This window comes from Lissotriton vulgaris, chromosome 4_1, assembly GCF_964263255.1.
Source record: "Lissotriton vulgaris chromosome 4_1, aLisVul1.2, whole genome shotgun sequence".
NCBI lineage: Eukaryota > Metazoa > Chordata > Amphibia > Caudata > Salamandridae > Lissotriton > Lissotriton vulgaris.
In genome coordinates, this window is record NC_141691.1 from 1,987,838,967 (window position 1) to 1,987,863,325 (window position 24,359).

A 24,359-nucleotide genomic window follows, 5' to 3' on the forward strand; every position below is an offset into this window, starting at 1 on the left:
GCAGTATCAAAATGAAAACATGTGTTCCAATGTTGAAACAAAAAAAAGAAAAAAGAAAAGTATGAAGTAAACTCGAAGTAAATTCGTATTAATTAAATATCAAACATTGTGTATTGAGTATTTTGAATGATTCCTGTTTGCTTGTTTACCCACCAGTTCAAGTTGAAACGAGAACCCTAGTTCACTTATTGAACAGATACGGAGGTAAAGAGTTCAGACCTACATATTAAATAGGATTAGTGAATTTATGGTCCAAGAGGCATTTCATTTCACAGCTTGTATTATTTCAGCAAAACATCCTTTGCATACAATAATATTTATGTGATAAAAAATTAAAGCAAAGAGGGGCAAGCAGTGATGCGGCACGGTGTTGGGAGACCGGCAAGCACCACGGGGAAATCTTCTCACTTTGAAGTCCAATAAAGTAAAGAGGTGCCCTCGAAAACAGCGTCTGACATTTTACCTCATTCTTTAAATGGACAGCAAATGTGACAACATAAGAAAATGATTTACAGGCCTGTTTAAATAAAGCTCGAAAGGAGTGAAAACACGAATGCTCGAGTGAAGTGCTCTTAACAAAGAAAAATATAGTTCCTAAAATTGATGCAATGACTGGATAGTATTAATTGGTCCATTCGCTCAGGGAGGGCTAAACACAGGAAGAGGCATGATGCATGCATACAATGGACAAAGGGGGAGAAATAATATGAGCGCAACGATGGAGGCAGCAGATGGGAAGCCTATGGGTCGGGTGAAGGCCACATATTGAATCAAAGTCTCTTCTAGACAGCGCATGCTCTGCCTAGCCAATACCTAAAAAGGGTAAAACGAGCCTATGGGCTGTGTGACAAGTGCGGTTGCACTCATGTAAACTCAAACAGTTTCTGAAACCTATTTCACTTTTCCTCTAGTGAGGCTTTATGTAGAAATCTAATTCTTGCTGCAGGCAACTAAAAAGGGGTACTAAAAATCATTGGATGATCATTATACATATTTATTTGTATATATGTTGCAAAGGAGACTTTCATAAACTAACATTAACAACAAGTCTATTCTTGTCACAGTAATTTCTCTTTAACAATTAGCCATCCTGTATTCACCAGATAATTTGTTTCATAAACACTTCATTCCCGTTATCAAGGTATTCTCTGTTGATCTGTTTTGGAAGGAAAGACACCCATATAGTCCATTCCCTCATTCTGGGACAGCCCGGGACTCTGCAAACGCTCATATTAGTGTGAAAGCAGTTGGGAAATCAGGTAAGGGAAACGCCTGTATATCACGCAGGGGACATTCCCACCTCAACAAATATCTTTTCACAGCAGGTGGACCGGTGTTAGGGAGGCCTTTAATTTGTCATGCAAAAAGAGGTTGAAGGTTGTCCACTTCGACCTATCTCCTAGAAGTGGATCATGGTGTTACCAGTGTCGAGAGACTGTGGAAAGGAAGACCCAGGCTGCAGCCTTGTGAGTGGGCGGTATGATGTGCTGCTTGATATCCAGCCTCTTAAGGAGTGAAGTGAGGGATTTGTTCATGTTTTGATGCTGAAGTCACCGGTGAGGTTGATGTTGGAGGATGTGAGTGCTGAATGGAGGAAGGGGTGATGGAGTCAGAGTTACTCTGGTGAGGCTTTGTTTAATCATCTTGTGCTTGATGCCCATAGTGGTAAATACCAGGCAAGGGGCTCAAATTACTTGGGTGTTTGATCAGTGCATACACAGCTAGGGCATTTTGCAGGTGGTGAGCAGTCCTACTCCGGTCTTGCACACAGCCCAACACCCTCTTCTCTAGAGGCAGCAACATTCAACACACAATCATTTGGTGGAGGAGGATCTAAGCCATGTTTCTGTGATAAAGCGTGCATCTGGACTATGCTGAATGCTCATACATATGCACGAAGCAAGGATGGCTGCACAGAGTGTGTGAATGAGAAAACACAAAGATTATTTAAAGAAGAGATGACAATCCTGCAACTTCTTACCTATTAAAGAAAACCCATTCCAAACTGGTCGTCGATGCACACACTTGTGTTGCAGCAAGTGCACACGTTGTGGAGCAATTTACCCTTCCAACATGGCAGACTACCACGGTAGTATAGTAAATTACATTGTGAAAAAAAAGGTTAAAAAGTGCATGCAAAGCACGAAAAAAGAAGCAAGTGGCCCGGCAGCCCTTTGCAGCTTCAGGGCCCTCATTAAAAAAATTACAAATTGGAATTGGGAGCATTGGTGAAGGGTTAGATCAAAATGGGGGAACGGAGGAAAGGAGAGAGAGGAAAAAATAAAAGAGCACATAAACACATGCACTCCTACAGAGTGCTCAAGAAAAATAAAATAAGTTCCCTCAAGTATGCAGTGGAAGAATTCAACTCATCCAATCAGAAAACAAACCAAAATGCTCCAGTGTAGGACTTACTGAAGAAAAGGGAAAGCCATCAACGGATGAGCGGACAACTGAGATACACAACTATGACATCCGATCATGAGCAAGGGGTGGACCCAATGTCTGCTCTCACTATACATTATGTATTGGAAACAATATGTCAGCCATAGACCGCTTTACTAGTCTCTGGGCAGCAACCTAAAAATGTAGCTCTTCATTTTTCTAGTAATTTAGCATCATCTACTAATGGTGCCACAAGACACACTGCCTTGTTTCTTTTTATGAAGGCTCTTGTCCTGTACAGCACTTAACTAGCAATAGTAATACTATAGCAGGCTTACATGCTATCACATGACACAAGTACCACTTTCCACCCACACACACCTGTTTTTCTAACACCTCGTGGCTGGTAGAATAGATATGTCTTAATTTCACAATTGGTGTAAAGTGGCAGGGCGTTCGCGTAGTGTGGCTCATCGGCTTACAGACAGATGGGGGAGCATCCAGAAGGAAATCACACTTAATCAAGGAATCATTCTCCAGGTGGGAACCTAGAAACAAAATAGAATAGAGTGAGAAAAAAGTAGTATCACTTTCCCGGAACTTCGGGTGTCAGTGCTCTGCTGGTGGACCTCAATAAGACCATAAGCGAACCATGCAGCCCAAATGTTATGCCATGAAGCTCTGTCATTGTACACTAACCCCTCTCGCAATATCTCCTTTAGAAGTCACCTGCTGCCCCCCCCCTCAGTAACGTAGCTTTGCAGAGCTCTACATCTTGATAAAGCACTATTCAAATGTAAAATATGCGCCCCTCACAAGATGGCTATGTAGGCCCATTGGGAGGAAGCCTTACCTATGAAGAAGTGAACCTCAATGTCCTCCTTTCATGGTGACAAGTCTTTGTCTTTCTCTAGCCACACCAGACCTCATGTGGTTCACAATCTCTGGAGCACAAGGAATGTCTAGCTTCCTTTTGAAGCTTCTCATGCTGACCAGGGCAAAACGGAGGTTGGGAGGGCTGAGACCTCTCAGCCATGGGAAGCTTGCACCAATGTCAAAGGTCCTAATTTGATCGGTTGACACAGGAGTGGGTCAGAGTAGGGCAGCTGCAGTTATGAGGGAGGATCTAGTGCATGCAACTGGTAGGCCCATACAAGGAATGAAAGAGGTTGCACTCATTCTGAAGCCTCACGCTACACCAGTTACCAGAGGATGGCAAAGCATGCAGAAGGGACAAAACTCCTCGGGTGTATGAGGCAGCTTTCTCATCCCCTGTATTTAGGAGTACTCCCTAGAGTCCTAGGTTGCTTCTGGGACAAGAACGCCAAAAGCGAACTTGTAACATGGGTCTACCAGGGGACATTTTTTTCACTCCATCTTCCTAATCTACTGGTGATAATAAATTGATGGATTGTGGGGGGTACTGCATTGTACATCCACAGGGGGATTGATTAGAAAACTCCTAAAATGATACTCCGTGGTACCCTGTAACTGGCACCCATTTCCCTGCAGCCTCGAATGTGGAAGCATCCTAAACGAGAGTGCCACTGTGTTCACTGTGAGAAAGGCTCACTTAGAACAATAGTCTCAACCTACAGACTTATACCTCTAAAAGATCCGGGAAAACACAAGTCCTTATCTGCATATCCAGCAGCAAACCTCAGTACCTCCCCATTATTTATGTGGAGAGGCTAGAATTAACCAGATTGATGGACTCTCTGACTGCATCATTGCTGTGACTTGAATTGTTACTATGCATCCTTTCCATTAGTTACCAGTTCCCTGCTGCTGAGCCAGTATGGATGTGATGGAGTGGAATGCTTGAGTGCCTGGTGTGGTTAAGAGAGTGAGTTGGAGTGTGTGGGCCGAGCTGCTCCTGGTGGGGCTGTCTGCTACTTACTTACCATTTTAATAAGTGGTGAACTAAATAACGATGGATTAAACCCAGATCTGTGACTGGGGGTGATTGTTTTGCCAATGTGCAACATTCTGTCCATCACCTTGAGTGTTTTGCTTTCTTCGGTTACAACAATCACCATGGTGGCCTTCAGTTTCTTAACCTGGATAGGTATTTTAAATACCTACTAAGCAATTCCAAGTCACCAAAAGGCCACAGGTATAATCAGTATCATCTGGTCATAGTGGTCAAGACTAAAAGGCAAAACTGAGTGAAAGAGTTCTTTCAACAAACTGGCCTTTGGCAAATGATGTCAGTACTTAAGGAAGGTGGGCACTGTGCTAACAAGAACACCCCTGGGACAGGATTTACGAGAAAACCAGTTTGACGCACAGGGGGGTCCTACTACTGCTGAAGTCTAAGGGGGCTACAGAATTGCTTATTCCATCAAGGAAGAAAACTACATAGATGACGGAGAGAACAGTGTCTGATTTTCAAAACCTCACAGGGTGGAAAGAATTGGCCTTGTTGGTCCCACTCTGGGGTAACTGCAATTCTAAACATACGCACAATTTGAAGAAAAAACACCTGGGAATTTCAGTGTCTACAGGGAAAACAGGGTCTTGTACAGAGACTAAGATGAGGAGGGCTTTATTGTGGGATCCAGATGGTGTGTGGAGTAATTGCAATCTTAAAAACCCATTCGGTCCCAGACACTGCGATCGTTCTCGTCAGACCAGTGTACTCCTCCTTGGTCAGCCTAGCCAGTCCTCTGGCTTCTTCGAACAATATTTCGGATCTCTCGTGACGGACCCTATTTGTGCCCGCTCCACCCACTTTACCTTATACCAGTGACTCAGGTCTGAAACATCACCGTTTGGGAGTGGATTTCATTTTCGCACTTATTCTGAACTTCTGTCTGGAGTACTTCATTCTACACAACCTCCTTTACCAGCCGGGACGGAAGTACAACCGGCAGAGAGATTATAGATCTCCTTTGTATTGCCTCAAGCCCTGATGAAGTCTTGGGTTATTCACCCTGACAAAACATGTGTTGGCTGGGCAACATTCCAAGAATAAAGAAGAACACATAACTTCTGACCTGTTTATTGCTTCTTAAAAAGTTTATACTTGTACTGTATATGTTTTGTCAGATTTTGAGAGACCGAGTACTCACTCTACTAAGTATTTAAGACGTGTGTGTAGGTTCGATTTTTTTTAAAACCCATTGACAGTCTGATGGAAAAACAGCAGAGACCTTAGTGACTACAGGAAAAACATGATCTTGTACAGCAGGAAAGATGACAAGAGTGTTGGACTGCATTTTTACTAGCTAAGCACAGGAGAAAATATAGAGCACATGGTCATAAGGAGTAAGGAGAGACAGCTAAATAGGTTTGATCAGAAATCTGCAACAAAATGGATAGCATGCCACCATTGACCAATATCACCCATCGACTTGAGGCTTTACCGTGTGAACCTCTTGAGTGTTCAAGCTTACTCTCATCCTCTTGTAAGTCTTCCATTGCTGGTGCTCTAATGGAGGAAACAAAGAAGAGTGTAAATCCGATATGATTCAGCTGTCGCAGGGTTTGGCTGGAAGAGGTTGTAAATGTGTCCCTCTAACCGGATTCGCCATTCATTCTATGCAGTAAGACATTTATCAGTAATCGATCTTGTGGATGTGGATTCAGTCACCATCTTATTTATCTGGGTCACATTAATTGAAACATTCTTGCACTTTTTTAGTCCACCAAAGTTCACATGATAGGGCATTACATTTTGGACCAAGATTATGCAATTGTTGAAAATGTGGTGTGTTGAGGTTTTTGAGGGACTAGCAGAACTTTTGCTTACAGGTGTTTGTTGGTCCGTCTATGAAGCACGGATATTTTGCTGCGGATTTCAAAAGCCCAGTCTTTTTAAAGTCTATTTTGAGGCTAAGACAGATGTCAGCAATGATGGTTTCAGGATGCTGCTTTAGAGCAGTACACCCAAAGCCCTTTTTAAAATCTATGGAATTGATGTCTGCCAAATATTGGCTTCGGAAGTTCACTGGGGCGGTCCTTTAAAGGTGGCTTCCACAGTATCTATTTAGAGTAGGATCCAACCATGATGTTTTGGATATAGTCTTTGTTATGATAAAAAAATGGAGTTGGTGCTATTTTCAGTAACGTGTTACAGGAGATAGCTTGGATGTGAAGCCATTGAGTTGTGAGGGCCAGTGTCGCTCTGTAGCATGATGATATTTAGTTGTGCTGGGACTGCACTACTAGACTATACAAGATCACAAACTACTTTGAGACAGTTTTTTAGATAGTTTATTGAACATGGATACGCATCATGGTGAATATTGGGGTTACTTCCCCATATGGCCCTTGATAATGAACGAATAATTCAGATTCACAAACCCTCTTCGATTGGCATGTAACCAGCTGTTGGGTGGCGCAGGGCTGCAAGACGGTAACCTTGAGATTCAGAGTAGCATCACCCAGTTTCACAGAAATCACTTACTTCTTTGGAGTAGAGGAGCGTACATAGCTACATGGAACTTCTTTTGGAGCGACGATGGCTGGAAAACTCTCATGACACACAGCTTTTTGTCTCCTTATTCCCAGGATACCATGAATTAGGCAGACCAGCATCCAGTTCCCTGATAAACAAAACACATTTTGACCATGAAAATATGCACCAGAAATTACATAAAGTCAGGAAGGACACAAGCCACTCACACTGTTCCATTTCTCATTCCTATCTAGAGAAAATAAAAATGTATCAAGTTAGCAAAAATGAATGTTTGATATGTTCGAACACTGCAATTCAGTAGAGTTGAAGCTAAAACAAGAATAAAAAGACTTAGCAAAATTTGAAAATTAAGGACACTTTAGGAAAAGGAAGATTAATCAAAATATTGTAGGTATAGTATGTGGCTACCTCAAAGGCAGAATCGGACTCAACGACAAGAATTCAACCACTGATACATATTGTCACTTGCTCATTCTCACAATCTTTCAAAATAGTATCTCAAGGACAAGCAACTTAATCACTCCTAGCTTTTGCAAATACGACTTTACTTATCTCTCTATACCCAGTAGCATACACATATGCACTCTTCAATGCCACACTTTGAAATCATTAATAGGCATGGTAACATATGCCAGGTATTAGGATTTCTATCTGACTTGCTTTTTACTCTACCTGGAAAGATTTAGTTTAGTTCAGATGCCACAGTTATCACAAGCACGTCCGAGATTAATGTAGCGTACAAATCTTTCTAAATTACTTCAGAAAACAAACCAACTGGAACAAATGCTCAAGGATAGTGTGCATTTTTAAGTATATTTAAGCATTAAAATCATCACTTCATATAGAGTAAGTTGTTGTGTTCAGTTATTTGGGGATCAATGTACCACCACCATAAATGTGTGCCTATGGGTTTTTTTTTTATCATTTCAAATTATTTGAAATAGTCTGTGTTGGTTCTTAAATGTACAAAAACACTGAAAAGGGATATTTTAATATCAACTTGTCTTGTGGTGACCCTTCTAGTTTTAAAGACAGAAGGGGTGAGTTAGGGTAATCCATATTACATTAATTTGTAATGGACCTAGTTTTGCGGTTCCATAATATCAGCCAACAAGTTCCAACCACTAACTCAGTTTCCTCTGGACTGGGACTACTGGCCTTCATTGGCTCACAAAATAATGCCATCAATGAATAATGTTGTGCTTACAATTGTGCTTTAAAATGTGCCGTACGGTATTAAGAAAAAGCTGAATAAACACTGGAGGAGCTTTGATCTTACCAAATGTCCATTAGGTATGTGTATCCAGCCAGCTTTCCCTGTGCCCTGCTCACTATTGCGGAGAGGGCACTGGATCACCCAACAGCTTCCCCAGCCTTCCATGGCACACAGGTCTGCAAATTAAAGCGGATCGGGGCGGGTGGTCCTGCCTAACCCACCTCTTCAGTCAGGCTTAGCAGTACTGGGGCAGATAAGTGATACCCCAGTGACGTCCTCATATTTGTATCAACTCACAATTCCATATGTCAGCTGTCCCAGTATTCCTTGCATGCAAAATGGAGTTTGCTAAAGAAGACTGGGGCAGGTGTTATCTGCACAATGCCTGGTTTGCAGTTGCAGACAGGGCAACTGTGCAGCAGACAGCTGCCCTGTTCCTTTATTGCGTTGCAAATGCTAAAAATGACCCCCCCTCATAAAAAAAAGTTGACAAGTGATTTTTTTGTAAAACCACCCCATGACGCGGTTTCACTTTAATCGTTGCCACCGACCTTTCTTTATACGTGGCTCGTATAAAGAAAAGGGTGCGGCCTCCATTAACGTGAAAAGCACGGCATGGGGCGTTTATAAACCAAACAAAAAAAGTGAATAGGAAAAAAAAAGCGTCTGCGTTCGGCGTGCCGTGCTATTAAAAAAATAAATAATAAAGCATTAGGAGAGTGAGTATCTTGCCTACAAAAGCAGGCAGGTGAAAACCATTAAAAAAAATAGTGCTTGGTGGCTCTTTCCAAATGGTGTAATTCATACCAGCCGTTATCCCCTAGTAATGGATATCTTCATAGTAACATGTGAGAACAGTAGAACTAACGTAATTCAGTGCCAGGATACTGAAGTAGTGATAGTGCACTTTGTAAGTCTGATTAACATAACATAAGAGCTTGTAGGCTGTACTTAAAGCCTACCGAGCAACAATATAAGTAAGAGGGCCAGTCCTTATGGGAGGTTACAAGAAGAGACCAGGCAGTACTAAGGAGGGACTACTATGCCTACGGACCAATGAAAAGCCACAGTTTACAAAGGACAATGACACAAGCCAATGAAAATGATGGCGCTGCCCAGGCTCTACCTGATAGGAGGGTGAATGAGACTCAGAACAGTTTAAAGCTGCCCTATTACTCCGTTTACAATAGCAAACATGGCGCCGGTGCAGCGGTTACCTGTCCCTCTATTCGTGTTCTGCACCATTTTGCAAAAAGAGGAAGCCAGGAAGAGCTGTCAGCTGCCATAAGACCCTGTTGCTTTACAGGACACTAGACCTGTTGCTAGCTGACCCATGCCACAATCACCGTTTAAAACAAGCATTTGAAATGCAATAGGTATTGCATTCACGCGAGTTTGAGCTATTGGCACTGTATATGACAATGCCTTATATTTATGTTTTGGGTTTTAAAACACAAATAAAAGACATTGTCATTTACAATAATAATATCTTAAACTCTTGCAAATGCGAGACCTATTGCATTGCAATAAAGGGCCTTGTTAACCGCTTGTTAGATTGTAAATATCAGAGGAAGAGACCGGCCTGCAACGTCTTCAAAGTAGTGATCAATAGTGCAGTGAAGATGTGTAAGCGTTGTAAATTACACAGACACAAAGTGTGAAGTGAGAGTTGCATATTATCCGAGCTATAAACACTAACAAAGCGCTTCAACACCTTTCGCTCCGATTACACGGTCATGGCTCAGGAGAAAGAGCGGGAGGGGCGGGTGAGCTATTTCCTGCCCTCTCCATGATTTGAGTGTGCAGTGTGGCATTGCGTAATGACATTGCTATCTTTGGCCTAATACACTTCAGCTGTAGCAGGGCCCTGGCGTCACCTCCTGGTGCAGGGCGGTCTTTCCTGTATGGCAGGCATGGAGGGAGGGATTGTCTCGGCTGCAGCTCCGGCCTCGTACAGTGCCCCTGCTATTACTAGTGAGCGAAAGGCGCTGAGGTGGGGTTGGTCATGGTGGTATTGGTAGTGGTGGTATTAGTGGCGGTGGTACTGGTATTGATGGTGGTGGTATTGGTGGTGGTACTGTAGGTGGTGGTACTGGTGGTGGTACTGGTGGTAGCATTGGTGGTGGTATTGGCCGTGGCATTGTTATTGGCAGTGGTATTCGTGGTGGTGTTATCGGTGGTGGTATTGGTTGCGGTGGTGACGGTATTCATATTAGTGGTGGTATTGGTGGTGGTGGTGTTAATAAAACAGGCTTTTGAAATCAACCGGTCAGGTGGCTTAATGCAGATGACATGCAACACAGATGTGCTCTTTTCAGCTTCAGCCCATTAGCACAGGATTATCTAACTGGAATTCACCTGACTTAATCCCCTTTTCATTTCTAAATCCATTTTACTTGCGAGGTTTGAAACAGACAAGATAATGCAGATTTCAAGTGATTTAAAGCGGGCGCCCATATTACGGGGGTGGCCATGCTATCTAAAAAAACACAAATGGTTTCACCTGAAGCAGCGCATGTCTGACCTGCAGTAAGAGAAACTCAAAGTAAATAGTGCTTACAGACTAAACAGGTGCCGTGTAACAATTGAAGTAAAGGGGACAGTCACCATGGGAAGGTACAAATGAAGACAAGGCCGTACTAAGGAGGGACGAACAAGCCTATTAACATATCCGAAGGCCGCATTTTCAAAAGAAAATGACACAAGTCAATGAAAAATATGAGAGGAGAGTGGGTGGAGCTTCTCTCCCATACTCTACTACAGCAGTCTCACAGAGCGAGCAGCGCGTGCGCTCTGCCACTAGGCTCGGCCAAAAACAAACGAGGGTGAAGAGAGTCAACATCAGGTGTCGGTTATACTGGCACCATGTAAGCCCACACCATTTTCTGCCCAAAAGAAGGCAATTCCAGAATTTCAAACAGGGCGCTGGGCTGCTCTCAGCTGACCCAGCCTTCCATCACCCAAGCACAGCTCACAAATTTAGGCACATTTAGTTTCTAAGCACATCGTTATTAGGCAAAGATTCCAGCTCTCTCGCCAACCAACAAGCAAACTTGTCACCATTCTGCAATATACATTACATTAGTGATTTTATTAACAGTTACTTCACATTCCAGAGAAATTACTTTTTTATTTTTCTTCAATATCAGTAGCGGCTCCTGGAGGGAGTGATGCGAGGCGGAGGAGGGCTTGAGTGGGGGGGTAGTAAACTCCGGAATACAGCTGATCGGAGTTGGGTAAAGAAATAAATAAATAAAACAAATGAAATTGCGCACGCTGCAACGCATATGGCGCTGCAACGTGTGGAAATTTATTTGTTTTATTTATTTATTTATTTCTTTACCCAACTCCGATCGGCCGTATGCCAGAGTTTACTCAACCCCCCCCCTTGCCTCTCCCCCACCTCACCGCCCGCAACACTCCCTCCAGGCGCCGCTACTGTTCAATCTTCAGTAACTTTGGTCTGCTCGATAAAACTGCCCAAAACTTTCCTAAAGTTAGAGTCTTTCACACTGACCCCCTTGCAGAGTTTTGATAAAAGGCATCAAAAGAGTTGGAGACAAGGCATGGTTAAAAGTTGAAAAAGGATTAGTCGTCCGATGCAGACTGTTTCACGTGGTTTGGTCATGCCCGATTTTAACCCCATACTGGAGGGGGATATAGTGAGCTTTATAGTCACTCCTTGATCAGGTGTTGGAGCCCGTTGATCTCTACCCAAAAGATGCCCTTCTGGCCTTGCTGGAGGACTTATGGGGGACTGAGGCTGGAAAGTGCATTTGTGGGGGTAGCCACACTGGTCTCTAAGAAGAACATCGCCAGGGAAGGAACTTCAAGACCTCCCTTGCTTTCCCCCCCACCCACCCTAATTGGCGGGCAGTAATGGATTGGGGCGTCAAACAAGAAAAGTCTATTTATACGGCAAGGGGATGTCCACAGAAGCATGGGAAGATCTGGGGAAACGGTGGAAAGTTCATGGTTTGGAACTGCATAACTGATAGAACTATGTAACTGCATTATAGGATGTGACACTGTTGGTTCGACTCCGAACGTTGTGTTAGCAAAGGATGTCCCAAAAGTACTGAATACCATGTTCGACAGGGAGACTTCCAATGAATCAAGAGCAAAGAACGATGCCCGGTTTTACACCAGACCCAGATGAAATGAAGTTGTATGGAGATAATTATTACCCCAAGGAACAAATCAGATCTGCAAAACTTGAATATGTATGCAGAACTCAAGCAATCTATTTGACAGATTGCAACTAAAATACTTTTGTTGTGGTCGCCATTATGCAATACATTATGTGTATCCAAGCTGCGGAAAAAAATGTGTGGGTGCCATAAGGAGTCATGGTGCGGCACCTGTCCCACCATGAAGGGTGTGGGGGATTGAGGAGTGCCATATACAGATTCGGACGTCAAAAGTAGTAAGTATCCAGCTCAAACAATGTTACAGAAGATAAGTAACAGATGGGTGGAGCGGCGGAGAACATGGCAGCCGTGAGCTAAAGCGGTCGCTGGTCGTGCCGGTAGCTCCCCTGTCGATGCGCCGTGTTATGACCGTGCTGGAGGCTGTGGCAACGCCTGTATGATAGAAAGCGTGATTTCAAATTTAAATTAATTTCTTACCTGGTGTTGGTGTGGGCGATGTGCGTTGGTGCCTCTGGATCTGCCGCGCTGCCTCGCGTTTGCCTCAGAGCTGAGGAGAGGCTGGAGATTGGCGGCATGTCGGCTGCTGCGTATGTGACTCTCCCTGGGTGCTTCCAGGAACGTGAGCGGCAGTGTAAGCACTTGCAGGGCGGCGGGAGCCGCCGTCTTTATGCTGGACGAGGAGGCAGTGGAGCAACACACTGCTGGAAAAGGTTTGGCGGCAGAGATTAGAGGAGGGAAAGTAGTGCTTTTTCCGGAGGCACAGCAGCGTTTAACACAAGGTAACATTGTGGGTCTTTTTCGAGGAGAGCCCCCAGGACGCCATACTGCCTTAGAAGGAAGGGCACTTCCATTACCACCACTGTCTCTGACCCCCCCGATAAGCGGTTGCAAGGGCAAGAGGGCAGGGCAGTTAGAGGTTGAGGACAGTTTTGAAGTAAATAATTCCGATAAACCGGGAAAAATAGGTAGAACAAGAAAATCAGCCAAAACTAAATCAAAAGCTAAAGCTGAAAACCCTGAAATACAAGCAAACAAGGAGGGTAGCCCCTCAAAAAATACCACAAAAGGGTTTTCTGGAAGTAAACAGCTACTTGAGGTGGTGCCAGCGGAGGGAACTGACAAAAATACTGATGAAAGTTCCCCCCCCCTATCGAATACATAAGGGAAAAGGTCCAAAAAATATTAAAAGGAAAGAAAGGGCCCCCGTCTGAGACTTAAGTCAAAGTAACTCCCTCACTGAGGTCATATTTTAAAGTTTTGTCTCAAATTTTGAACGTCGTAGAGCAGGGGGAAGCTCTTAGGACAAACAGGGGGCAGTTTCATTCCTCTTCTAACATGGCAGCAGAGAGTCCTCAGTTTGGCTGGAGTCTTGTCCACAATTAAAACCCGGCTCAGATACCCACCTTCGACCTCCTATTTTCTCAGAGTCATAGCCGCAGTTGCAGCTGAAACCACAGCCACAGCCACAACCACAGAGTAAATTGCAGGACGACCAACTCCCTCAGCCAAAGGAATCAGAGGTTCTAGGAGCCTCTGAAATCTTTGAGATTACAAGCATGGAAAATCCCTCCACTGGTGGAAGTGACGAAGTTGTTACTGGTTGCAAAAGGGTAGATGTAAATGCGGCCACGGGGACGGATGGGAGTAAAGTTTTCCCCCCAGGCACTGGGCTGGAATCTTTATGCCTCACTATGGCATTAACATCAAAAAGGGGTTCGCAACTTCAGATGCAAATCAGGGGGACATCAGACGTTTCTGTGAAATCCTAGAGAAAAAGCTGGATATTCTGAATTCCAGGACGGGGGTTCTAGAAAACTCGTTGGAAGAACTCAAAACAGACCTGAATGAATGAATGAATGAAGGTAAATTTCTATAGCGCAACTAAGCCCAATGGGCGTCAAGGTGCCTAACCAAAAGATACCAGCTATTAAAGTATACTCTTAATGTGGGTAGGCCTTGATAAAACACCAGGTTTTCAGCGCTTTTTTAAAAAGGGACAGAGATGGTTGAGTCTTAATCTCTTGGGGAAGCAAATTCCATAGTTTGGGGGCAACAATGGAAAATGCCCTATTGCCCCAGCGTACCCTTTGCCAAAGACCAGGATCTCAGTTTTGTCGCCATTCAACTTCAGGGAATTCTGGAGCATCCAGTCAGAGACTGTTTGCATACAGATCCTGAAGTTGGTGGCGGATGTAGAAACTGAGAGGGCCAGTGACACCATGATTTGTGTGTCATCGGCGTATGACACCACTTCCATCCCCTGAGATTTTACTAACCTAGCCAGGGGGGCAACATAAATGTTAAATATGGGACCTGGGAGCAGCTAAAGATGATATCATCTCACTTAGAAAAGAGGAAGCTGCACTCAGAGACCAAGGGAAATCACTGGAAAATTTTTCCAGTCGCAATAATTTGCGCCTCTTGAAGGTGCCAGAGGGGAAAGAAGGGGAGGACCTAAAATCCTTTATTATAACTCTTATCAAGGAGGTAGTCCAGATTGACATATCGGAAGAGGAATTGAGGCAAGATATCCAGAGGATAAACAAAGACCCTTACTGGAAAAATCCTAATCATACAAAGCAGAGAAAGATCTTGATCAATTTTCTCACCTTTGAAATAAAAGAGAAAATGTTAACGGCAGCTCTTAAATTGAAGTCTCTAAAATCAAGAGACTTCAATTTTGAGATTAGGTCAGACCTCTAGCGTGCCACTCTGGATTGCCATTGGGAGCGGAGGAGGAGAATGGAAGACTTTAAGAAATTGGGGGCTGTGGTTCAACTCTCATTCCAGGCTCAACTGAGGATTATGTTAAATAATAAGATGCACAATGTGCGAACAGTGCAGGAGGCAGATGACCTGCTAGAAAATCTTAAATAATCCTCGTTATTAATACGACAAAATCATGCATAGCAGGTAGCTGCCTGCTAAATTTAGGTGAAGTTTATGATGGGGACGGATAGGCACCATTGCACTGCACTAGATGTAGATACATTTGGTATACACCAGGTACATACATGAATTAAATTTTATATTCTGATACACACATACACAAGCACTGTCACAATTAAAAAATTTAAATAGAAAAAGACAGAAGGAGCTACCGGCCGGCAGAACCTGCATTCTCCAGGTAAATAGGGGTCGGAATCTCCAAGGGGGGTAGGGTAGGCTTAACCCCTTGTATGCTGATGACGAACCCCAGCCGTCATGCACTACGGTGCTCGTGTGCTGATGACGGCTGGGGTTCGTCATGGCCCGCCCCTGTTCTTTTGTTTACCGCACAGCGGCGGAAACGGGCCAGCAGCGAAGGGGTTAAGGGGGAGGTGGAGGGAGCAGAGGGGCAAAATAGAAAAAAAAGAAATCCTCATTGGTCTTTTGGCCCTATAAGGCCTTGTTTTATTTCGTCACTGCTGCTGGTCAGGAGCACATTCTGTACAGGATGGGGAAGGGTCAAACTGTGGTTCTCCTAGTTTTCCATGAAAACGCTCCAATGTCCATCATGGAATGTAAATGGCCTGAGTCATAAATAGGAGAGAAAGAATTTTGCAATATTTGAGGGATTCTCCTGCACAAATAATTATCCTGCAGGAAACCCACCTTAATAAAGTTATTGAAATATGTCTGGTCAGTCATCCAATGTCAGGGGAGTTGCTATAATACTTAAAAGGCAAGCTAATGTTATTGTTCAAGATGTGAAGACGGACTCAAGTGGCAGATAGGTGTATTTTCTACTAGAATCAATGCTACAACCCATCACAGTAGTTGGCTGGAATGGACCTAATCAGGATGACCATTCAACTTTAAAAACTATCTTTCCGCATTTATTGGGGCTTCTTGATAAGGCAAGTTTTGCTTGGGATTTTAATATAGTTTTAAATCCTCAGTGGGATAAATCACCAAATAGTAGAGCTAAGACCCCTTCTAAATCTAGAACTTTTTTGAAATCTATGATGAGGCAAAATGCGTTAGTTGATATCTGGAGGGAGAGGTCTGATACCCAATTGGGAGTATCTTTTTATAACAAAAAATATTGACACAAGTCTAGGATAGACTATTTTAATTAGTAGCGATTTAAGAAGCAGTATTAAAGATATAGGCTATCTGACCCCCCACCTTTCGGATCATGCAGCTGTCTGGATGGAATGGGATCTTGGAGCAAAACCCCAACAAAGAGTCTGGTCATTTGATCGAACTATTCTTCTAGATAAAGAGGGTATTACTTTCTTGACCCAGGAAGAAAACAAGTTACTTACCTGTAACTTTGGTTCCCCAGTATTGGTAACTTTCATAGATTCCCATGCTTTGTATCATTCCCTGTCGTCGGAATGGGAGCCTCGGTAAATAGAAAATACCATAGTAGTAAGCACAAAGTGAAAAAATAGGCCTAGGCCTCATCTCATTTTGTAGCTTATCCACCTCTTTTTGTAAAAGAGACCAAACTTCTGCAGTAGCCAATCAGAGCAGCCTCACCCCACAGAACCTTCCTGAGAGAAGCTCAGAGCCTCAGATTTTCGTAGCCGTTGTGAACAGCCATCCACCAAGACAAGAGACTGAGCTTTCCCTGGGGAGGCGGGTGGGCGCATGGGAATCTATGAAAGTGACCAATACTGGGGAACCAAAGTTACAGGTAAGTAACTTGTTTTCTTGCCGCAGTATTGGAACTTTCATAGATTCCCATGCTTTGTATCAGAGTAACCAGCAGTAAACAGAAAAAGCATATTTTGTAATATATGAACCTGAAAACGTTACACCTCTCTGATCAGAACAATAGAAACATATAGGATCATAAAATATGACAATAATGCAGTTATACAAAATATGCAAATAGGAAGGCGGGATAGAAAGGAAAGCTCACCGACTTATTGGAAAATATTCCTCAAAACTGCCTGGCCCACTGCCGCATCTTCCTTCACAGAAGAATCCAAACAGTAGTGGCGAGTGAAAGTGTGGACACTGCTCCATGTGGCTGCTCTACAAATGTCCTTGATTGGGACACCTGCGAAGAGAGCTGTCGATGAAGCCATTGACCTGGTAGAGTGAGCACGAACTGCTCGGTGCAGTGGTTTTCCAGTCGCCTGGTGGCAAAATTGTATAGCACTGGAAATCCAGCGGGAAATACAGGCTTTAGAAACTGGACATCCTTTGCGTGGAGCACTGAAAGAAACAAAAAGCTGTGAAGATTTTCTGAAGTGCCTTGTTCGCTCCAGGTAGAATTTCACGCATCTGTGAATGTCCAAAGAATGCAAAGTTCTTTCCGCGGGTGTGGAAGGCTGTGGAAAGAATGGTTTCAAGACTACTGGCTCATTTAGGTGGAATTCTGAAGGCACCTTCGGGATAAACTTAGGATTCGTTCTTAGGATCAGAACATTATTCTTAAATTGTAGAAAGGGCTCCTCAATCGTGAAAGCTTGGAGCTCACCTACCCTTCGAGCCGATGTCAGGGCCAAGAGAAGAGCCAGTTTCCAGGAAAGAAACTTTAGGTCAGACTTATGAACAGGCTCAAAAGGGGCTTTCATGAGAGATGACAAGACTAGATTCAAATGCCAGGCCGGTGGTGGGGGCCGGACTGGAGGAAAGACCCTGAATAAACCCTTCAGAAATTGTTTGATAATTCTCGCTGACCATAGGGAAGGACCGGAGGATGAACGTCTGAATCTAGAGATGGCCGCCAGATGGACTTTCACAGAAGATGGAGCCAATCCAGATTTTGCCAGTGAAAGTATGTAAGGCAAGAGTTTGTGTGGAGCAGAAGTATATGGGTGTAAACCTTCTTTCCGACACCAAACACAGAATCTCTTCCATTTAGCACGATAGGTCTTGTTGGTACTAGGCGCTCGGGCCTGGGCTAAAATGTCCCTACATTCCCCTGAGAGATCTAAACCTTGGAATTCTCGGAACTCAGGAGCCACGCTGTCAATCGCAGCGACTTCAAGTCCGGATGTAGAATCTGTCCGTTGGACATCGTTAACAGTGTTGGAATTGGATGTAGGAGAACTGGCTGGTCCTGGGAGAGGAGGAGAAGTTCTGAGTACCAAAACTGTCTGGGACATGCTGGAGCGATCAGAATCATCCTGCACGGTTCCACCTTGAGTTTGCTGATCAACCTCGGGATCAGTGGAATGGGAGGAAAGGCGTAAACAAAGGCGCCTGACCAAGCAATCAAAAGCGCATTCCCCAAGGATTCCCGATGGTGAACCCTGCTTGCGAAGGACAGGCATTTGGCGTTCTGGGGAGTTGCAAACAGGTCGATGGATGGCGTCCCCCATCGTGCAAAGAGCTCCTCCAGAACGGTCTGATCTAGTTCCCACTCGTGGGAAACTGTCCTTTGGCGACTCAAAGTGTCTGCCCTGACATTGAGTGTCCCCGCTAGATGTTCCGCTGAGAGGGAGACATTGTTCTGGATTACCCAATTCCACAGCGTCTGGGCTTCCTTGGAGAGGGTGGAGGATCTTGTTCCGCCCTGTTTGTTTATGTAGTGCATGGCTGTGGTGTTGTCCGTACGAACCAGCACTGCACGGTTGCGAATCCTCAGGAGGAAAGCTTGTAGAGCCAGACTGATAGCGAGAAGCTCCAGAAGGTTGATATGGAACTTGACCTGGACTGGACTCCAATGGCCGCTGACCTTTAGCTCTTGGAGGACCGCTCCCCATCCCTCCATGGAAGCGTCTGTTGTCAAAACAAGGGGAGATGGTGGAAGTCGGAACGATAGACCCTTGGAAAGATTGTCTTTCAGCAGCCACCAGCCGCTTGCCTTTCTCATCTCCGGGGTAACGACAATCCTGTCGTCGAAGGACACTGTGACCTGCCGCCACTGCTTGTCCAATTGTTCTTGTAGCGGATGCATTCTGAGCCTGCAGAGTGGAACTAATGGTATGCAGGATGAAATCGATCCGAGAAGCGACTTGTACCTGCGAACTGTCAGCGTCTTTCGAGATTGAAGAAGTCGAGCTGAACAAATTAGCTTGTTCTGGCGCTCCTCTGATGGAAAGGCTAGGCAACTCTCTGTGTCCAGGATGGCCCCTAGGAACCTCGCTGACCTGGAGGGGCATAGAACAGATTTTTCCTTGTTGAGTCGAAGACCCAGTTGCTCGAACAGTTCTTTGCATGACCGGACTGCATTGGACGCTTCTAGAGCAGATGGAGCCTTCAGCAGCCAATCGTCCAGATATGGAAAAACCTGAATAGCTTGCCTCCTGAGATAAGCTGCTACTGGAGCCAGAATCTTTCTGAAGATCCGAGGAGTGGACCGGAGACCAAACGGTAGTACCTTGAATTGAAAGTGGCTCTTGCCCACTGTAAATCGAAGATATTGCCTGTGAGCTGGATGAATAGGAACGTGGAAGTAAGCTTCTTCCAAATCTAGGGTCGCCATGTAATCCCCTGGATTGAGGAGACGAAGGATGTCCTGAAGCGTGACCATCCTGAAGGACAACTTTACGAGATAAGTGTTGAGCTGCCGTAGATCTAAAATTGGACGCCACTTGTCCTTTGTCTTCCGAACCAGGAAGAACCTGGAATAGAACCCTTTCCCCTTCTGAGAAAGGGGTACAGGCTCTACCGCCCCCTTGGTGAAAAGTTGGTGGGCTTCGAGATGAAGGAGCTTGAGATGTTTGGGAGGAAAGGCGTCTGGCGCTCTTGTTGGAGGTAGGTCTTGAAACTCCAACGTGTGTCCTTCCTTGACGATCTGCAGGACCCACTGATCTGATGTAATGATCATCCAGTTGTTGAGGCAATGGGCAATCCTGCCCCCCACTGATGTGAATGAGGGAACAGGAACAGTGGAAAGAGCCACCTGGCCGCTATTGTTTCCTGGTGTTGTCTCTCCTTTGCTGCCCCTGACGTCCTCTAGGCTGCTGACGAGAGAAAGAACCCCTCTGAGAGTACTGAGGTTTATAGGTCTGGCTAGACTGTGAGCCAGAAGAGTAGCGATTCTGATTTCCTCCTCTATATGAGGAAAAACCTTTACCTCTCGCCCCTCTGAAGGGTACTTTGCGATACTGCAATGTTCCTAAGGATTTGGCTGTATCGGTGTCCTTTTTAATGCCTTGTAGGGCTTCATCGACGTGCTTGCCAAACAGCATTTCTCCGTCGTATGGCAGATCCAAGATTTTAATCTGCACTTCTTGCCTGAACCACATGGCCTTCAACCACCCTTGGCGTCGCAGAACCGCCGAACCGGCAAGTGCTCGAAATACGGTGGTCGCAATATCCATTGAGACATCAATGACTTCCGAGGAAGCCCGCTCCCCTTCAAGCAAAATCTTCCTCACTTCCTCTTTAGAAGAATCCTGCAATTCCTCTACAAATGGAGCAAGGTCGCACCACATCTGGCAATCATAGCGTCCCAGAATTGCCAAAGCATTGGCTGCTCTAACCAGAAGACTTGCCATCGCTGAAAATCGTTTGCCTACATTGTCTAGGCGCCTGCCCTCCTTATCTGGTGGTGTAGTCAGTGGCGTAGAAGGATTCTTAGATTTGCTTTGGGCGGCTTGAGAAATGACCGAGTCAGGTTTCGGCTGACCAAGCAAACATGCCGGACTGCCATCAGGAGCTTTGTACTTCTTCTCTAGTCTTGGTAGCACCGGGAGGACTGTGGCCGGGTTGTGCATAGCCTTCAAGCCCTCAGACCAGACATGCTCAATGATTGGTATGGACCGTACTGATTTCCTGAATGGTTGTTTAAAGTCATATAAGAAGCATTCCGATTGAACCGTGGTCACTGGAAGACCAAATCTTTTGGAAGCCCGTTCCATTAGGTTGTGAAAACCTCCAACGTCCGCTGGAGGCGAGGTATTGTTGTCTGGATCTGCGTTGTCCGGATCCGCCGGGTCAGTAGTGTTCCAAGGCGTCTGTTGATCCTGATCAGGATCCGCTTGTTGTTCCGCATCCGAAGAAGCAGTGTCATCATCAGTATCATGCACTTGTACAACCTCTTGTGGGCGCTCTTCCGGCGCAGTGGTACAGTGGTCTGCTACAGGTTGCAATGTCTGAGGCGGAGGCGTGGGAGGACGTACTCGTTGAGTTTCCCGCGGAGTAGGGAAACGCTTCCGGTAGTCCTGCAACATAAGTTGTAGATCCGCCACCAAAGTGGAGGGCATCGTCACCATCCCTTCTGGTAATTGACGTGTAGGCTGTTGCAAAGGCATCTGCCTGGTAGTAGTGTGCCCCTCCGCATAATATTGTTCCGGAACATAGTGCTGGTGTTCCATCTCTCCTTCCTCAGAACTAACATCCTGAACCTTAACCTGTAGGTCAGATGGGCTATAAGCTTGTCCGAATTCACTGAAAGTCTCTTCATCAGAGTCATCCTCCAAAAGCAGACTAGGTGGAAATTTCTGAACCTGTCGCGGAGACGTCATCTCTGGCGTTATTAGCTTCTTTTTACGCGAAAAAACAAGTTTTTCAGAACATTCAGTCGTCGACGACATAGTCGACGAGGTCGTTGTCGTCGATAGCAACTCTTTATGGGACTGCGTCGTCGACGGAAGCGCTGACGTAGACACTGTCCTCGACGTCGAGGATTGCGTCGTCGACGAGGTGAAACTCATTGTCGACGATGGTGGGAGCGTCGACGGGATCGTCGACGAGCTCGTCATCAGCAACATGGTAACAGGCGTCGTCGACACCGTCGTCGTCGATGTCGTCCTCGTCATCGCCGTCGACGCCAGCTTTGCAGTCATTGTCGTCGTCGTGGAGATGGTCATTCTCGTCGACGCCGAACAGGAATCTGGAGTCTTGAAAACAGTCGCCGGTGCAGGCGTCGTCGATGCAGCCGTCGTCGACGAGCCCGTCGACGAGGCAATTTTCACAGAGCTGTCCTTTTTTACACGCGTCGTCGACGTACCTGATAGCTTAACCGTCGACGACCTCTGCTTCTTGTCTGAAGCGACCTCCTGAACAGAAGTTGAAGGCTTCTTAACCCCTTTATCCTTCTCAGAGGGAGGTGAAGAAATAGTTGCAGACTTTTCCACCTTTTTTGAGGGTTGTTGCTCCTCAGGCTTACCCTGCCTCTCCTTTTCACCGTGGTGAGGAGATTTTTGGGAAGCAGGCCTGTCAGACCTATCAGAGGTCCCTGGTAAGGCCTTGTGACTGGACTCGCCTGAAATAGAAGGGGGAGACCTACCCCTCTTCTGAGACTTCTTAGATGACACCATCGACGAGGAGCCCTCACTGTCCGAAGAAAATATCCTTCCTGTCCTTCATCTTTTGAAGCCATGTGAGGAGACGTCCTTCCCTGTCCCTCAAGGTCTTAGCTGAGAAGGTTCTGCAAATCGGGCAGCCTGTAGGTTTATGGTCCGGATACAGGCAGTAAATACAATCCAAATGTTTGTCCTCGACAAACAACCACTTTTTAGAGCAGGTGGCACAGGCTCTAAAAAGGGCTTTTTTTTCTCCTTGTCAGACATGACGAAACAGAATCCAAGTTGTTGAAGAAATAGTCAGAAAACTGAAGAAACTGAGCAGAGCTCAATGGAGACTCCCTTGCACAACATGCGGTAGAAAATCTGAGGCTCTGAGCTTCTCTCAGGAAGGTTCTGTGGGGTGAGGCTGCTCTGATTGGCTACTGCAGAAGTTTGGTCTCTTTTACAAAAAGAGGTGGATAAGCTACAAAATGAGATGAGGCCTAGGCCTATTTTTTCACTTTGTGCTTACTACTATGGTATTTTCTATTTACCGAGGCTCCCATTCCGACGACGGGGAATGATACAAAGCATGGGAATCTATGAAAGTTCCAATACTGGGGCAAATTAAATCTTTTAGATATCAATATTGGGTCCGCTGATATCACTGTGGTCTGGGGCACTCTAAAAGCCTCCTTAAGGGGATTGGCTATGAATAGAACCTCATATAAAAATAGGAAGTACAGAGAGGAAATTTCACAAATAGAGGGTCAAATGAAAGAAGTGGAGAAAAACATTATTGAAGAGGTAGATCAGGAGCAAACTCAAAAATCAATTGAGAAACTGGAGTCTCTGAAAGTGCTTCTTGAAAGCACAGTTCAGGCTAGAATCTCCAGCAGATGGGCGGTTAGTAAGATAGCTCATTTTGAACATGGTGAGGGGGCTGGTAGATTATTAGCCTGGAAGGCCAAATCGGATAGGGTACGCAATTTGATTTAGGAGATAGAAGATGCAGACTCCAATATAACAACAACTAATGAGATAAAATAAGAGATGCTTTCCACACTTATTTTAAGGACTTATATGTAGAAGACAACTGCATAGATAAATCTACTGCTAGAGACTGGTTAAACTTAATACATCTTCCAGCTCTAGAATCTACAGAGAGGCAAAAGTTGGAGGAAGAAATTACGCAGCAGGAGGTTAGGAAGGCACTCTCAGCTTGTAAAACTGGGAAAGCAGCAGGGCCTGATGGCTTTCCAGTGGAAGTCTCTAGATCTATGGGCGAAGTCATAATTCCATATATGACTACACTCTTTCATAAAGTCCTAGTAGAGGGGGTTAAACCTCCTTATTCATGGGGAGAAGCAAATATCACTTTGATTTTGAAACCGGGTAAATCCTCCACAAATTGCGGGTTGTATAGACCCATTTTGCTCCTTAATTCTGACTATAAGGTCTTTACGAGAATTCTGGCTGACAGACTAGGAGCAGTGGCAGGAGATCTGTTACATATAGATCAGAAGGAGTTTTTAAAAAGGTAGAAACCTTTTTGATCTCACGCACGATTTGATACGTGCGATAGATTTCTCTTCCAGTTTTGCCCTCCCGTTGGCGGCCATGACACTCGATGCAACAAAAGCATTCAACAGAGTTAACTGGAATTATCTAGCTGCAGTTTTGGAGAAACTGGATTTTGGCCTAAGTTCTGTCGAACCATTAAACTCCTATACAGTGACCCATCAGCAAGGTTAGTAGTTACGGGAATCTGACAAAGCCTTTTGGAAATTGAGAGGAACGAGACAGGGCTGCCCTCTCTCCCCTCCTCTTTGACCTGTACATAAAGCCATTTGCTCAGAGTATTCGGAAGGAGCAAGCAAACAGCTGGCCGCCTTCCTCGAGACGAATGGATCCCTCGACCCCTCACAGTCTGGCTTCCGAGCCAACCACAGCACCGAGACCACCCTCATCGCTGCCACCGATGACATCCGAGCCCTGATGGAACATGGAGAAACAGCGGCCCTCATCTTCCTAGACCTCTCCGTGGCATTCAACACTGTCTGCCA

At 45.1% G+C, this 24,359-nt stretch overlaps 1 protein-coding gene across 1 annotated transcript in view; it reads right to left on the reverse strand.

Annotated features, from left to right (window-relative positions):
• Window positions 1-24,359, reverse strand: part of LOC147724795 (protein brambleberry-like) — a 244,234-nt gene that overhangs the window by 68,579 nt on the left and 151,296 nt on the right. Inside the window, exons 9-11 of the mRNA XM_086967074.1 lie at window positions 6,797-6,935; window positions 5,754-5,818; window positions 2,767-2,933 (exon numbers count right to left, since the gene is read on the reverse strand). Of these exons, the coding sequence (XP_086823200.1) occupies window positions 2,767-2,933; window positions 5,754-5,818; window positions 6,797-6,935 (371 nt within the window). The remainder of the gene's footprint in view (window positions 1-2,766; window positions 2,934-5,753; window positions 5,819-6,796; window positions 6,936-24,359) is intronic.